Here is a 15,218-nt window from a genome sequence, read left to right as displayed (position 1 = left end):
GCTAAGGAAATAATCAGCAGAGCAAATAGACAACCTACAGAATGGGAGAAAATATCAGCAAGCTATACATCAGATAATGGGAAAATGACAAGAATCTACAAAAACCTCAACAAATCAGCAAGAAAAAACAAACAACCCCATTAAGAAATTGGCAAAAGACATGAACAGATGCTTTTGAAAACAAGATAGACAAATAGCCAGTAAATATAAGGAAAAAACGCTCAATATCACTAATCATTAGGGAAATGCAAATCAAAACCAAAATGAGGTATTACCTTAACCCTATTGGAATGGCTTTTATTAAAAAGGACAAAAACAGTAGATGCTAGCATGGATGCAGAGAGAAAGGAACACTTATACACTGTTGATGGGACTGCAAATTAAAATTCCTCAAAGAACTAAAAGTAGACTTGCCATCTGATTCAGAAGTCCCACTACTGGGCATTTACTCAAATCAGTCGTTTTACCAAAAAGACACCTGGCATTTGAATGCATATTGCAGCAAAATTCAAAGATGTGGAATCAACCCCAGAGCCCATCCAGTCATGAGTGAAGTAACAAAATGTGGTATATGTATCCCATGGGATACTACTCAGCCATTAGGAAAAATGGATTAAGGCCTTGTGCAATAATTTGGATGAAACTGGTGACCATTATCCTAAGAGAAGTATCTCAAGAATGGAAAAATGAACACCATATGTACTTGCTATCAAATTGGAACTATCCGATGGGCACACATGTGCACAGAGGGAAGTAAAACTCAGTGGAAATCAAGCAGGGTGGAGGGGGATGAGGGGATGGGTGAAAACCTACCCAATGGGTACAATGAACCCTACCAGGGTGATGAGCACACTTATAACCCTCATTCAAGCATTATGAAATCTATCCTTGTAAGCAAAAACATTGGTTACCTGTAATATTTTGAAATAATATAAAAAGAAAAAAGAGGAAAAAAGTTCTCATAATAATAATAAAAAAGAAAAAGATGCTTCTCATATTTTACTATCTACCATAAAAGTTGAGTTCAGGCTGGAACTCCAAGCACTACTTCAGGCCACGTTCAGAAAGATAACATTTAAGTCTAGAACTCTTCCACTCAACTCAAGTTTTTTCACTCTAGGGGTGACTATGTCATTCAATCTTTCATTTACTTCCTGGTTTGTTCTGCACACTGGACTAAGCCCTGGGATTAGTTCCCAGCCCTTAAGAAGCTTATACTCTAAAGATATATGTAAATATATAAAGAAATAAACATGACACAATTTATTACATGTTAGACTAGAGAAATGTGTAAAGTGCTCTGACAAGCTGCCTGAAGGAACAAAGATTTCCTACAAGTGACATGTGAGTTGGGCCAGGGGGACACATTTGAACATTTAGATCTTGATCTCCCAATTTACACTAGAGCTGTCTCACTCTGGACTAATCACCCTCCAGAATGAGTTATGGTGATCTAAGTCTCACGGGTGGCCTATTGCTATTCTGTTTTCACTGTAAGACTATTTAGTAGGATGTCTTCTCTACACTGAAGCAGAAATTTAGAAAACAGTTTGGGGATGACTATGCTTACCTATGGTTATGATGGGTCGCAGGGATAATTTCCCTAAGCTAACTAGAGAAAGCCTCTCTAAGAAACAGATATATTCAGTGTTGAATTGTGGCTTATCTTATTCAGGTGGTTTAAAAAGAAAATATTAATTGTTCTCAGCCAATACTTTAATAGAAATTATCTATTGTTCTCAGCCAATACACTAATACAAATTGTCTCCCACTTTTATGCTCCTGCTAACACTGGAAACAAGATATGGTTTTCTACATAGGGAAACATGGCAAATATACACCTTCCTAGAAGTAAGTAATTTAAGAATTTCTGAATTCTGAGGATTTTATTTTGTTTTTGTTAAATTTTTTTTTAAGATACACAATGTTGCTATGCTGCGCCAGCTGGTCTTGAACTCCTGGACCCAAGTGATCCTCCTGCATCAGCCTCCCAAAGTGTTAGGATTACAGGTGTGAGCCACTGTGCCCAGCCCTGGACTTAAAATAGGGAGGCCACAAACAAACTGTGATAGACTCTGACAAGTGGCACTTGGTAAACAGGGTCAAATAATACATTTCTAATATATGAAGAAAAAGAAGTATTAACTCATTTTTCCCTTTCAGAAGTCAGGTTAATATTGTTATGTATGCAACAACGGTAGGGGAAAAAGAGTGAACAGATTCTTGTTCTTATACTGATTTTCTTGTAAGGGAGTCTTTCTCGTAATTTGGATTTGTGTTAGGAATGCTTTGGTGCACAGCAGATGGGAAAGGTGATGAAATTGTAGACTTTAATAACATTACATCTTGATATTCACATGGTCACTTTTTTTTTCACAATAGGCTACGAGAATACTGAGAACAATCTCCACAGTGGTCTGCTGCCTTCAAATTAAAAGATCAAGGGCAGAAACAGAAGTGTAGGGACGTTGACAGCAAGACAAATAATAACCGTAACAAGGTGTCTGAGGTGAGTTAGTGCTAACATGTCCACATAATAGGGCAGTTAGGTCTAGTGACAAGAGCAGAGATTTAAAGTTAGAAAGCCTGTGCTGTACTGACATTTATAATATGCTTTGTGATGCCTCATACAGTCTGAGACTGCTAATCTGTAAAATGAGATAATAATGCAAACTTACATCAGTGTTTTGAGGTTTAAAAGAAAGTATTATTTAAACTGTTAAATTCTATGTAGAAATTACGTGACGACATTATGAAGAGCGTCATCATTCAGGAGACAGTTCCATTTTCAGAATTCCTAGACTCTGTAGTTCTTTAGTCTTTCTAGATGCCTTTTGGCTTTTCTTCCTCTAATCAAAGCACGGCAAGGATGCACCATGCAAAGGCATGCACACAAGTCAAATGAGAGGGTTCTGTTACTCGTGTGAACTCTATGATAAATCTGGTCGAGCACTGACACTTCAGCTGCAATGTTTTTAATTAGCTGTGCATTCTCATCATTTAGAAAGAGGGCAGCAAACCATGATCCCTGGGCCAAACCTGGCCTGCCACTGCTTTGGATAACCAATGGGTTAAGAATGATTTTCGCATCTTTAAAAAGGTTGAAAAATTAAAATAATAGTTAATGACACATAAAAATTATATGAAATTCAAATTTTATTGCCCAGAACAGTTTTACTGGAACACAGTCACAGGCAGTCCTTTAGGTATTGTGGATGGCTGCTTTCTCCTCACACTGAATTACAGAATTGAGAAGCTGTGACAGAGACAGTATGTGGCACTCTCATTGTTTGCACTGCTGCTTGGGCACTACAAATTGTAGTGACTCTGTAATATTTTGACAGTGCTTTCCAGTGCCATGTGTATCATGATATTGCAGCATCTTATTTTTTTTGTCTAAAAAAGACACCTGCACTAGAATATTTATAGTAGCACAATTCACAATTGCAAAGATGTGGAAACAACCCAGGTGCCCATCAATACATGAGTGGATTAATAAAATGTGGTATATGTACACCATGGAGTACTACTCAGCCACAAAAAGCAATGGTGATCTAGCACCTCTTGTTATTATCCTGGATGGATGGAGCTGCAGCCCTTTCCACTATATGAAGTATCACAAGAATGGAAAAACAACCACCACCTGTGCTCACCATCACAGTGGTATTAATTGATCAACACTCGTGTTCACATATGGTAGTAACATTCATCCTGTGTAGGGCACATGGGAGAGGGGAGGAGAGGATGGCTATATTCTCACCTAACGAGTGTGGTGCGTACTGTCTGGGGGGATGGACAGGCTTGAAGATCTGACTCAGGAAGGACAAAGGCAATATATGTAACCTAAACATCTGTACCCCCATAATACGCTGAAATTAAAAACATAAAGCAAAATAAAATAGAATAAAAGTGAAAAAAAGAAGCAAGATCTTAATTACCATACAAATTTATAGAAGGTATATTTTCTGAATTCAAACTACAGTTCCAGCAGTGTTTTCCCAACCTCAATGCAAGAAGGACATTTACGTATCTTCAGGTCCATTGAACTGTGCAATTGATGGAGCTTTTACCTAACCATTAATTGTTACTGATTAACCTGCAAGGAAATGATATGCTAAAAGGCAAAGGCCCCGTTAGTTCAAATTGACAAAGGCAGCTGCAGAAATTCAGCATTAGTTTTCTACTATCCCACTCATACTTTTCAGTATCTATTTTCTTCTGTTTCTTATACAATCTTACTTTCAGACTGAAAGCTTAAATCTCAAATTTAGGTTAGGACAAATTATGATTCCATTATATTGTACATCACTTTTAGCATTCCAGAGTCTTTATTATGTTCACAGGAAATTCGTATTAGATTAGTAGGCTAAGAAGAGACTTCCACAGAAATCACCATAGAGGCACCTGCAGCTCTGCCTGGCACCTTCCTTTGACTCTCCAGTAGGCAGAAGGTTAGAGGGAACAGAATGGTGAAGAAAGAAGGGACAGACTGTATTGCTACTAGCTGTTGCTTCTAAACCAGTCATGCCTGTTGCTAATTTATAAAACAATCTTCCTCTAAAACCTCATCTTTCCTTTCAAAACACTTAGCAAATTCTAAAAAAAAAAAAAAGAAAAAAAAAAAAGCCTTATCTGGCTGGAAGTCTGAGTGTTTGCGTTTATACTAAATTTATGTTCAGAAATGAAAACTTTGCTGAAAGAAGATTCCATGAAGGAGAAAAAGCAACTCACCTCTCAGTGGCTGGGCTGCAGCCCGGAATCTGGGCTTTAGGATAAATTGGCACTGCCTCTCTCGTGGCAGCTCTTCCATGAGGAAGGTCTCTTGGGAGTTGAACATGGCGGTAGAGTCCTTTGAGGCCGCTGTCAGGAGTGCAGTGTCTCGCAGATGCTTCATTTTAATCCCATAGGGATATTCATGCCCTACATAAAAAATGTAAATGTAGGCTTTAGACTGACCGGTGCTGTGGACCATGTGTGCTACAAACAGGATATACTACAATTTACTCCTGGGACTTTTGGTATAAAGAATCCTTTTGTTGACTGAATAATCATGTACATGCTTACAGTTTGAGACCCCTGCATAACACAGGTGTGCTCCTTCCAGGGTAGTTTTAAGAGGGGGTGGGGAGAAAAAAAAAAAGAAAAACCTTTAAAGACTATCTTGTTTGGAATGAATGCGCACAGCAGTTTGTGTGTTGCATAACGCTGATGACTCGTATGTTTGCATCTAAGAATATTTAAAGGTATTCTAGTTTTTTCCTTGACATTAACTAGATCTGTAACTCTTAAGCAAAATCTATGTCCTCACTCAGCCTCAAATCTATAAATTATAACAATTGTCCTACCTCTCACACAAGTATTATAAGGATCGATAAGTAAACATTAGTGGCTAACATTATTTAAATAATAGAACATGTGTCAAGCATCACTATCATTACTACTACCTACCACATGGTGTCTGTGTGAAAAGACATTTCATTACTTTTTATGAGTTACATAATTAGAGCTACTCAAGAGCATTGCGACTAATCTGATTTATGCCTCCCTCCTCCTGCTGCCCTCTGAGGGTGGTGTTCACAGGCAATAAGCAGAAGGGAGACAGCAGGGCGTCAGAAACACAGAAACAGATGCAAAGAGAAATTTACAAATTACAAAAACGAAACCCTGGACACCTGACTGCAATGAGATTTTGCTCTTTAATACTCTAAGCAGTAGCATGCTCTCAGGGTAATCCTCAAATAACATTGTGGTATAGATTTTTGTAAATACACAGAGTAAGCTCTCTTCTATCTCTGATTTATTACTGAGTATAATTCAGTGAATTCTTACTCTTCTTTTCCACCTGGCATAGGCAAACAATGTCAATGTTTCCTTAATATCAATTACTACAGCAACTTCCAGGAATCAGGACAAAAAAAGGCTCCTATTTATAATGGCAATAAAACAAAATGCATTTATCAAAATAGCCAGATGGTGATCTACAATTGAGGTTTTCAAGGCACATTAAAATTACAATGTACAATTAAGAACTGCTGCTAATTCATGGAACAAGCATGACCCATTGTTTTATAGTAACAGCTAATTTGAAGCTTGCAGCTGTTTTAAGCCTAAAAATTACCATCCTCTTAGGTTTAATTAAGTTAATATATTTTATTGAAAGTTATGTTAAGTATTTAACTTTTAATGATGACTTAGTTGCTCATTAGCTTTTACAAAAGTGACCTTAAAACAAACCTGAACTGATGATGTTGATTTTGTCCTCAGTTCTGTGCATATACTAAGTGCGTTTCTATATTCTACGTCTGAACATATACATTTTGTAGAAAAGTTTGGTTTTAGATTTCTCAGATCACTTGAAACTCTCTAAATTACACAGTAGTGACCTCATGGATAAATGAAAGGATTACATGAAATAATGCATATAATATACTTTGTACAATCTCCAGCAGGTAGTAAGCATTTTAAGATTGTTAACAGAAATCATCATCACCATCATCATTATCATTGTCATCGTCTCAAGATTTGCTACGGATGCTGTCCGTTATTATAATTGTTCTAATTTCTGTTAACCACACTGAATAAAATACTGATCAAGTAATACATTTATAGGTAAATGATTTAAATAAGGTGAGGTATAACCTACTTACCAATAATTCCTCAAAACAAATGCTGGAGAATTTGCCTAGAGAAATAGTAAATGGGTTAATCTAATTATCTTTCCCATGCCTAAATTTGGTCACTTTTGGGCACAGAGCAGGTGTTGCATGCTCCTTGGTGGATTAAGATGCATGACTGGCTTAGAGATTGCCTTCCACAGAGGCAACATGTAGTTTGGAAAGTGAGCAGGAAATTCAAGAACTGAATATGAAAAAAAATGTATAAAGGCAATGTGAAAAATAGGAAAAAGGAATACCAATACATATTGTTTTTTTTTTTGAGACAAAGTCTCACTTTGTTGCCCGGGCTAGGTCTCGCTCAGGCTGGTCTCGAACTCCTGACCTCGAACGATCCACCCGCCTCGGCCTCCCAGAGGGCTAGGATTGCAGGCGTGAGCCACTGCGCCCGGCCCATATTGCTCTTACAGAAAAATTTTTGAAAAAGTTCGGCAAGATAGCGCTGTTGGTAAAGTGAAAAGGCAGATAGGAAAATTTACATTTCTCCTCACAGCTACACTGTGAACTGCTTGAATAAGGAGATATTATTTGCCTAGCACATAGTAAATGCTGGATACATATTTATTAAGTGAATATCATGTGAGATTATTTGATAGTAATTAAGCTTAGGACCATATGACCAATTCTCTGAGACACTTAGAACTATAAATAAAACACAATCAAAGCTACGTCAGTTTTTGCAAAGCCTTACCAATGAGTGGGTGCGGTGCTGCTGCTTTCCCATAACTGATGCATAACTGATAATCTCTCTCCGAACCCTTGGAGATAAAGGATTAAAGGTCACAACAAATCTTTCACAGATGGTGCTTGAATAAGAACATCTTTTTGACAATTCTATGCTTTGCAAAAGGAAAATCTTACAGACTATAAATGCTAATTATGTTCATAAGGGTGGTTATGGTTTTTGAAGATGGAAGTGCTGATTCCGGCAACCAATCTCCCTTTCCCGATTCCCCAATACGGGACTGAGGAATCCTGCCCTTTTCCTTCCTGTGAGGGCTAGAGATCCACAAACTGCAATGGAATCGGCCCTCACTAGATAGGTAGTCCAAGGAATGTGCAATCATAGGCCCTTTTACAAAGGAAGAACAGACTCCCTGGTTCTACAAGGCTAATTCCTACTTTAGAATCCAGACTTCTGCTATATCTTCAGACTCCTCAGAGAATATTGGACTTAACTTCTAACATGCCCCTGCAAAGACAAGCTTGTTATCCAGAAAGCCACAAATACTGCTGTGTCCATGACTAAAAAGTCAAATGTCAAAGGATAATTATTAGCTCAGCTGCTTCTGAGCAGGAGAAGAATGACTAAGAGGCTTTGAGAAGATAGGTAGTTGGCACAGTTTGCATTGGCTTTAGTTTGGGTAAGTCCAGGCTTGAGGACAGAAAGGGCAAACATTCTATCTAGAGAATAGGCCCAGTCAGGGACAAGAATAAAATTGTTCACTAGCAGATTTATAACTTAGCAACACTCCGCATTCCACTTGACAGAAATAACACTAAATTATACAGATTTTGCTGAATCCCCTAGGAGGGATCAAACAAAAATCTTTTAAATGAAGCTAGAACACATAAATGTATTAGCAACATTTCATAGCCTTGCTTTTAACTTCTGATTACAAATCATGGCCCAGCCATGGTTATAATGGAGGGTCCTGGCTATGAAGAATACCACACAAACCACTCCCCCTTCCCCCTCCCAAATACTCAGTTTGTCACTACATCCTTGTCCCTCCCCCTAGCCAATTTTTTTGTTGTAAATAGGAAGAGTAACCTAATAAAAAAAATCTTTTGTTTTTAGGTAGTATCTGAAAACATCATAACAATCCTTTAGAACAGGTATAGCCAAACAACCTCAATTACTAATTAATACAATTTTTTAGGGGGGGGGTGCTTTGGGCAGCTTGATCATTTTATCCAAAGGAAAGGCATAGATAAAAAAATGAATCCCATATTAATCTCCCTTCCTACCCCTAAAACTACTATCACTCTCTTCCAAAATATATGCATATAGGTTAGAAATCAATGCAGATATGCCTGCTTTACTCAGTGCACATACACTTAATTAGATTTGAAACGTTACTAAATTTAGTAAAGACATTAGACTTGTTATTTGAAATTTTCATTGCCGTAAGTTCTTAAGGGCTCACTACAGCACTGTGTACAAGCAAATCTAAAAACAATTATTAATAATATTATGGCATGTCTTAAATACGAATCATGGCACATAATACTAATAGTATACTACTTTAACATTTATAGAGAATCTCATTCAAGGAATAATGTTTTTAAAGTGCTTCCCTTAGATTCCATCCTTCTGAAAGTCACTCCCTTTAATAAAAATACTCATTGTGTGGTGTTTATATAACTGGTAGGGAAGCAATGAGAACCTTCCAGTTCTCTCTCCTCTACCTCATCCTCAAACATTCCAATCTTCGCCACTACTAAAATTTCAACAAAACTCACCTCTATCACAGAAAACAGAAAGGGACAGAAGCTAAAAGCTTCAGAGAAGAGTGTGGTGTTCACACTAAAGCTCTTCAAATCCATGATCTAATTGAAAGCTTGGCTTTTTATTTACGAATTCATTAGAGGTACTAGCCATGTCATTCTCAGGACCTGTAGCCAACCAATGTGACTTTATGTAAAAATTCTACTACCAAGCACATCCTTGAGAATTCATCATTCTCGGACTGATTGAGTCTTGGGATAATAACAGGCTATTTAGATGGGGAGGAGAAGTCGAATAATGTCAAGTAGGAAGGAGAGAGGAGGTTGAAACTTTGTTTTTAAGAATCTTATACCAAAACGTGTTTTATCGGTATATAGTACACACAATAAAAATGCAATTATACTTTAAAATTATAGTCCAATCTTATTATGGTTTTCAGTTAACATAGATTTTAAAATAAGAGTACAAGAAGAGCACCCATATATTAAGCTAATACTACAGCTTATTGTCCTTAATTTCTACATTTTGGGGAACAAAATATGAATGGTATCTCTAATGATCAGCTGTCTTATGTTGAAAGGGATAATATTTCCACAACTTTAAAGTATCAACGTTTGTTTTTAATTAAGATTATCTAGCCAAGTAACTTACAGTTACCCCTAGCACTGACAATAACTTGTGGATAACTTCATTTGTTCTCTCTGTGTTGTTTACTCTTATAGTTTTATACTGTAGGGAAAAAAAAATAAGAAATACAGTTACAAATAAAGATTTTTAAATCAGGTGAAGAAATAATTATTGTCAAGTGATTATCCAAAGACACATCTTAATTTCTTATGGAAAGAGCAAATCGCAAGACTTAGGTAGAACACAAATGAGTACAATTTACATTTATTCCCTTATAAATTATGCCTTTTAATAAAAATTTTCTCTTAAAAGATGTGTGGGCCACAAAATTTAAGAGGTTAAGCAAGTAAGAAATATACTAAATATATTTCAGAGAGAGAGAGAACAGGGATCTAGCTCCCAATCAAGCAAAAAAAAAAAAAGAAAAAGAAAAAGAAAACAAAGAAGAAGAAGAAGAAGAAGAAGAATCACTGAGCTGAGGCTGGTCCACTGCCTGATTTTGATAATTGTATTTCCACAATATAATGGGTAATAAAAGAAGAGAGAAGCTGAATCTCTATTTTTTTCCTCAGTATTGTTCTCACAGCACAGGGTTTTTATTTCTTTGGATAGTATAAAATCAGTTTAGGTAAAATCTGAATAATAATTGGTTATAATAAACACTTAAAGCTTAGAATTTTTAAAAGCCCCTATTTATCGATTACTTTCTACATGTCAGACACTGTGGCTACTAAGATTTTCACTGTTGAAATATTTAGAAGATTTAAAACAAATGGGTCTGGAAGAAAGAACTGAAACTTTCAGAAAGCTCAATTCTGTTACCAACTCTGCCATAAAATCTTTCATGATCTATCCATAACAGCTGTGTGTTAAACTCCAGTGAGAATTGCTACTTAAAAAGACAATTTGCAAAAAGCAAAAAAGGAGTTAGCAAGATTCTTAGATATCTATATAGGTTTCTGAATTCCAAAAGACTTTATTTAAACATAAAACAATGTTATGTTATCAAAACAGAAATATTTCTGCTATATACATAAGTTTTATATATGATAATTACAAGAATTCAGTTATCAGGGCCATGTCCTTGATACAGCGGCTTAAAATGCACAAATAAGTAGCAGAAATGGAAATATGATGATATTTTTTAAAATATAAAAATAAAACCAAGTGAAATCCACTGATAATTTATCTCTTATCCTTCGATTAATAGTATTTCTTCTCTATGAGACAATTAGTTGGCATGACAAATTGCCTCTAAAAGTGGTTTGTTAAATGAATTTTAATTTTTTAATTTTTTATTTTTTTTTGAGATAGAGTCTCACTCTGTTGCCCGGGCTAGAGTGCTGTGGCATCATCCTAGCTCACAGCAACCTGAAACTCCTGGGCTCAAGTGATCTTCCTGCCTCAGCCTCCCAAGTAGCTGGGACTACAGGCATGCGCCACCGTGCCCAACTAATTTTTCTGTATATATTTTTAGCTGTCCATATAATTTCTTTCTATGCTTAGTAGAGACGGAGTCTTGCTCTTGCTCAGGCTGGTCTTGAACTCCTGAGCTCAAACAATCCGCCTGCCTCGGCCTCCCAGACTGCTAGGATTACAGGCGTGAGCTACTGCACCTGGCCTAATTTTTTAAAAAGTATTCTAAATGCATTAATTTCAAATTGTACTCCTTACAGCCACAAGGATTATGCAAAATTGTCTCAGAGGCCAACAAGGGAGGCACCCAACCCAATGTCTGTCTTCTACCAGCATGTCAGTGGTATGTTACATACTAGGCTTTAACTTAAGACAATTTCAGTAAGGGTTTCTACATTTTTTGAAGTTTAAAAACACTTCCATTTAATTTAAAGAAACACTCCCATGAAGTCTTTTGTAAAGTGAAGAATCTATCCTCCAGTTACCTAGTTTGAACATCATGATTTTTTTAGTACAAGGCACACATATGTTCAAAATTGTAGTTATATTAAGTGTATTTTCCTGCATGCCATTCTGGTAGACACAACAAATGAATTTTAGCAGATAATACTCTTTGGCTAATAAATAATAAAATAAATAGAAAAAACTGAACATGTGGCTATTTTGTTGCATATTAGCAGAATTCAATGATAGGTTGTGAAGAACTGAAGGAGAAGACAATACTTCCCACACATGCACTCTTATTTGGGGGAGTAACTCTGGAATCAGGGCTCCTGGAAAGAGACTCTAGCCATGAAATCCGCATCAGAGAGCAAAGGACAGAGTGTGTCACATCATCCTTGACTTACTCAGGGTACCAATGATAAAAACAGGGCACCCAACCTGACCACATCTTTTGTTGTTTCCAAATTGAGCATGGGACATCAGTCCTTTCTCAAGCATACACCTTCCATACACTGAGAAGGTGTTACAAAATTCAGGGGGTTTTCCATGAAAATCCTGAATATAACAAACTGCCACAACAACTGAATCAAAGCAGGCAGAAGCAACAATGTTTCATTTTTTTTTTTCTGTTTTTGCTACTTAAAATCCTTTTCTATTTTTATTTTAAATTTTTTTATTTCAGCTCATCATGGGGGCACATAAGTTCAGGTTATATACATTGTCCATGTCCTGCCCATCCCCTTGAGTGAGAGCCTCAAGCGTGTCCATTTTCCAGACAGTGCACCTGGCACTCACCATGTAGTCATACCTCCATCTCCTCCCCCCCCCCCACCTCCCCGAGTCTGCACCTTCAAGCATGACCATTCCCCAGAGGGTGTGCAACGCACTCATCATGCAGGCATACACCCATACCCTCCCCCCACCCCCCATCCCAGTCTGATATCCAATTGGTATCCTTCCCCGATGTACATTTAGGTGATGATCAGGGAAACCAGTTTTCTGGTGAGTACATGTGATGCTTGTTCTTCCATTCTTTGGATACTTCACTTAATATAATGGGTTCCAGCTCTCTCCAGGAGAACCAAAGAGATGTTGTATCATTGTTATTTCTTATAGCTGAGTAGTACTCCATGGTATACATATACCACAGTTTACTAATCCATTCGTGGATTGATGGGCACTTGGATTGTTTCCACATCTTTGCGATTGTGAATTGTGCTGCTATAAACATTCGGGTACAGGTGTCTTTGTTAAAGAATGACTTTTGTTCTGGGTATATGCCCAATAATGGGATTGCTGGATCAAATGGTAGGTCTGCTTGAATCTGTTTAAGGTATCTCCATATTGCTTTCCATAGGGGTTGCACTAGTTTGCAGTCCCACCAGCAGTGTATGAGTGTTCCTGTCTCTCCGCATCCACGCCAACATGTGTTGTTTCGGGATTTTTTGATAAAGGCCATTCTCACCGGAGTTAAGTGGTATCTCATTGTGGTTTTGATTTGCATTTCCCTGATGATTAGGGATGTTGAGCATTTTTTCATACGTTTTTTAGCCATTCTTATGTCTTCTTTTGAAAAATTTCTATTCATGTCATTTGCCCAGTTTTTGATAGGATTGTTTGATTTTTTTCTTGATGATTTTCCTGAGTTCTAAATAGATTCTTGTTATCAGTCTTTTATTTGATGTGTAGTATGCAAAAATTTTTTCCCATTCTGTAGGCTGTTTATTTTCATGACTGTTTCTTTGGCTGTGCAGAAGCTTTTTAATTTAATCAGGTCCCATTCATTTATTTTTGTTGTTGCTGCGATTGCCTTAGGGGTTTTCTTCATAAATTCTTTGCCTAGACCAATGTCTGTAAGAGTCTTTCCTACATTTTCTTCTAGAATTCTAATCATTTCCCATTTAAGGTTTAAATCTGTCATCCACCGTGATTTGATTTTTGTGAGAGGTGAAATCTGTGGGTCCTGTTTCAGTCTTCTACATGTGGCTATCCAGTTTTCCCAGCACCATTTATTGAATAGGGACTCTTGTCCCCAGAGTATGTTTTTGTCTATTTTGTCAAAGATTAGATGGTTATATGAGGATGGTTTTATATTTGGGTTTTCTGTTCTATCCCACTGGTCTGTGTCCCTGCCCTTGTGCCAATACCAGGCAGTTTTAAGAACCACAGCTTTGTAGTATAGTATGAAGTCTGGCAAATCAATACCTCCCATTTTGTTTTTATTGCTTAAGATTGCTTTTGCTATACGGGGTCTTCTCTGATTCCACACAAAGTGTATAATTATTTTTTCTAAATCTGTGAAAAATGATGTTGGTAATTTAATAGGAATTGCATTGAATCTATAGATTACTTTGAGTAGTACAGACATTTTAACAATGTTAATTCTTCCAATCCATGAGCATGGTATGGATTTCCACTTATTTACGTGTTCTGCAATTTCCTTCCTCAGTGTTTCATAGTTCTCTTTATAGAGGTCCTTTACCTCTTTAGTTAAATATATTCCTAGATATTTTATTTTCTTTGTTGCTATTTTGAAAGGTATTGAGTCCTTAATTTGGTTCTCCGACTTTTCATTTTGTTTGTTTGTTTTCTACTTTGCTACAGAAGATCTCTCTTGTTTCATACCACCAAAATTTGAATATTTCCCTCAAGTACTGATGATCTGGCATTCAGGTGTTTGTCAGAACATTTCCATAACTTTTGCTTTTGGTCAAAGCATAACGATTTTGCACTGTGCATTTTTCCACAAGCAAAACTATTCTGTGTGATCCAGAGCTGCTGTGAAGTATGACAGTCCATAGTACCATAAAAATAGCCATAAGTTTCCATCGTATTCATCATCACTAACATATTGGCTCTGGTGCTACAATATCAGTCATCCGTTATACCTAATAAATGGGGTTAAACTCTTAATGATTATTTGACCAATGTGATAAAACTATGAGGCAGAAAAATGCTGATCCCTTAACAGTGTCAGCTTTCCCAGATCATCCACTGATGAGCTTGAGAAATTCAATCTCTAAAAACTCAAAGAATAAACTTTTCAAAACCTCTTTCTCCTTCAGAAGCGACAACTCGGAAAAAAAATGCTTGATAATAATTGAAAATACCTCTTTGAGGAAAGAGCTTTACTACAAGTCTCTGCAGCTGCTACTAACAACATTCAGAGAAACATTCATGCCAGAGGGAGGAAAGAGACATCTGACAAGCAGTGTTCTTTCCAAGCATACATGTCAACTATTATAGTTTATATGATGTTCTCTTGCTTCATTTTCTCCAGGGTTTACTTTTCATATATACAAAGAGACAGATATTCCTAGGAAAATGCACTTTCCCCCTATGGCATTTCTAAATGCCTGCCTTTCACAGCACAGACACAGTCTGTCTGCCTGCCTGTCAGTCTCTCTTTTTAGCCATGGTTTTCTGCTTTAATGCAGGGACTTGGAATTTAATTTTCTTGCTTACACTTACATGGACACAATTCCCCATGTCCTCAGTGAAGATTCTGAGGGGAATGCTCTTCAGGTGGTCCTTCTGTTTCTCGAGATCGATGTATCTGATGAAATGCAAACACTGAGTCAGTGTTTTTGCTGATGGCTTATTTT

At 37.0% G+C, this 15,218-nt stretch overlaps 1 protein-coding gene across 1 annotated transcript in view; it reads right to left on the bottom strand.

Annotated features, from left to right (window-relative positions):
• LOC123641214 (rho GTPase-activating protein 20-like) overlaps nucleotides 1–15,218 on the bottom strand; it is a 55,784-nt gene that overhangs the window by 23,118 nt on the left and 17,448 nt on the right. The window contains exons 6-8 of the mRNA XM_045555757.1: nucleotides 15,085–15,169; nucleotides 7,366–7,432; nucleotides 4,732–4,920 (exon numbers count right to left, since the gene is read on the bottom strand). Coding sequence (XP_045411713.1) covers nucleotides 4,732–4,920; nucleotides 7,366–7,432; nucleotides 15,085–15,169 — 341 coding nt within the window. The remainder of the gene's footprint in view (nucleotides 1–4,731; nucleotides 4,921–7,365; nucleotides 7,433–15,084; nucleotides 15,170–15,218) is intronic.

The sequence above is a fragment of the Lemur catta genome, chromosome 7 (genome assembly GCF_020740605.2).
Source record: "Lemur catta isolate mLemCat1 chromosome 7, mLemCat1.pri, whole genome shotgun sequence".
Lineage (NCBI taxonomy): Eukaryota > Metazoa > Chordata > Mammalia > Primates > Lemuridae > Lemur > Lemur catta.
The sequence above is the reverse complement of the archived record's forward strand: the minus strand, read 5'-3'. Positions and strand labels throughout refer to the sequence as shown.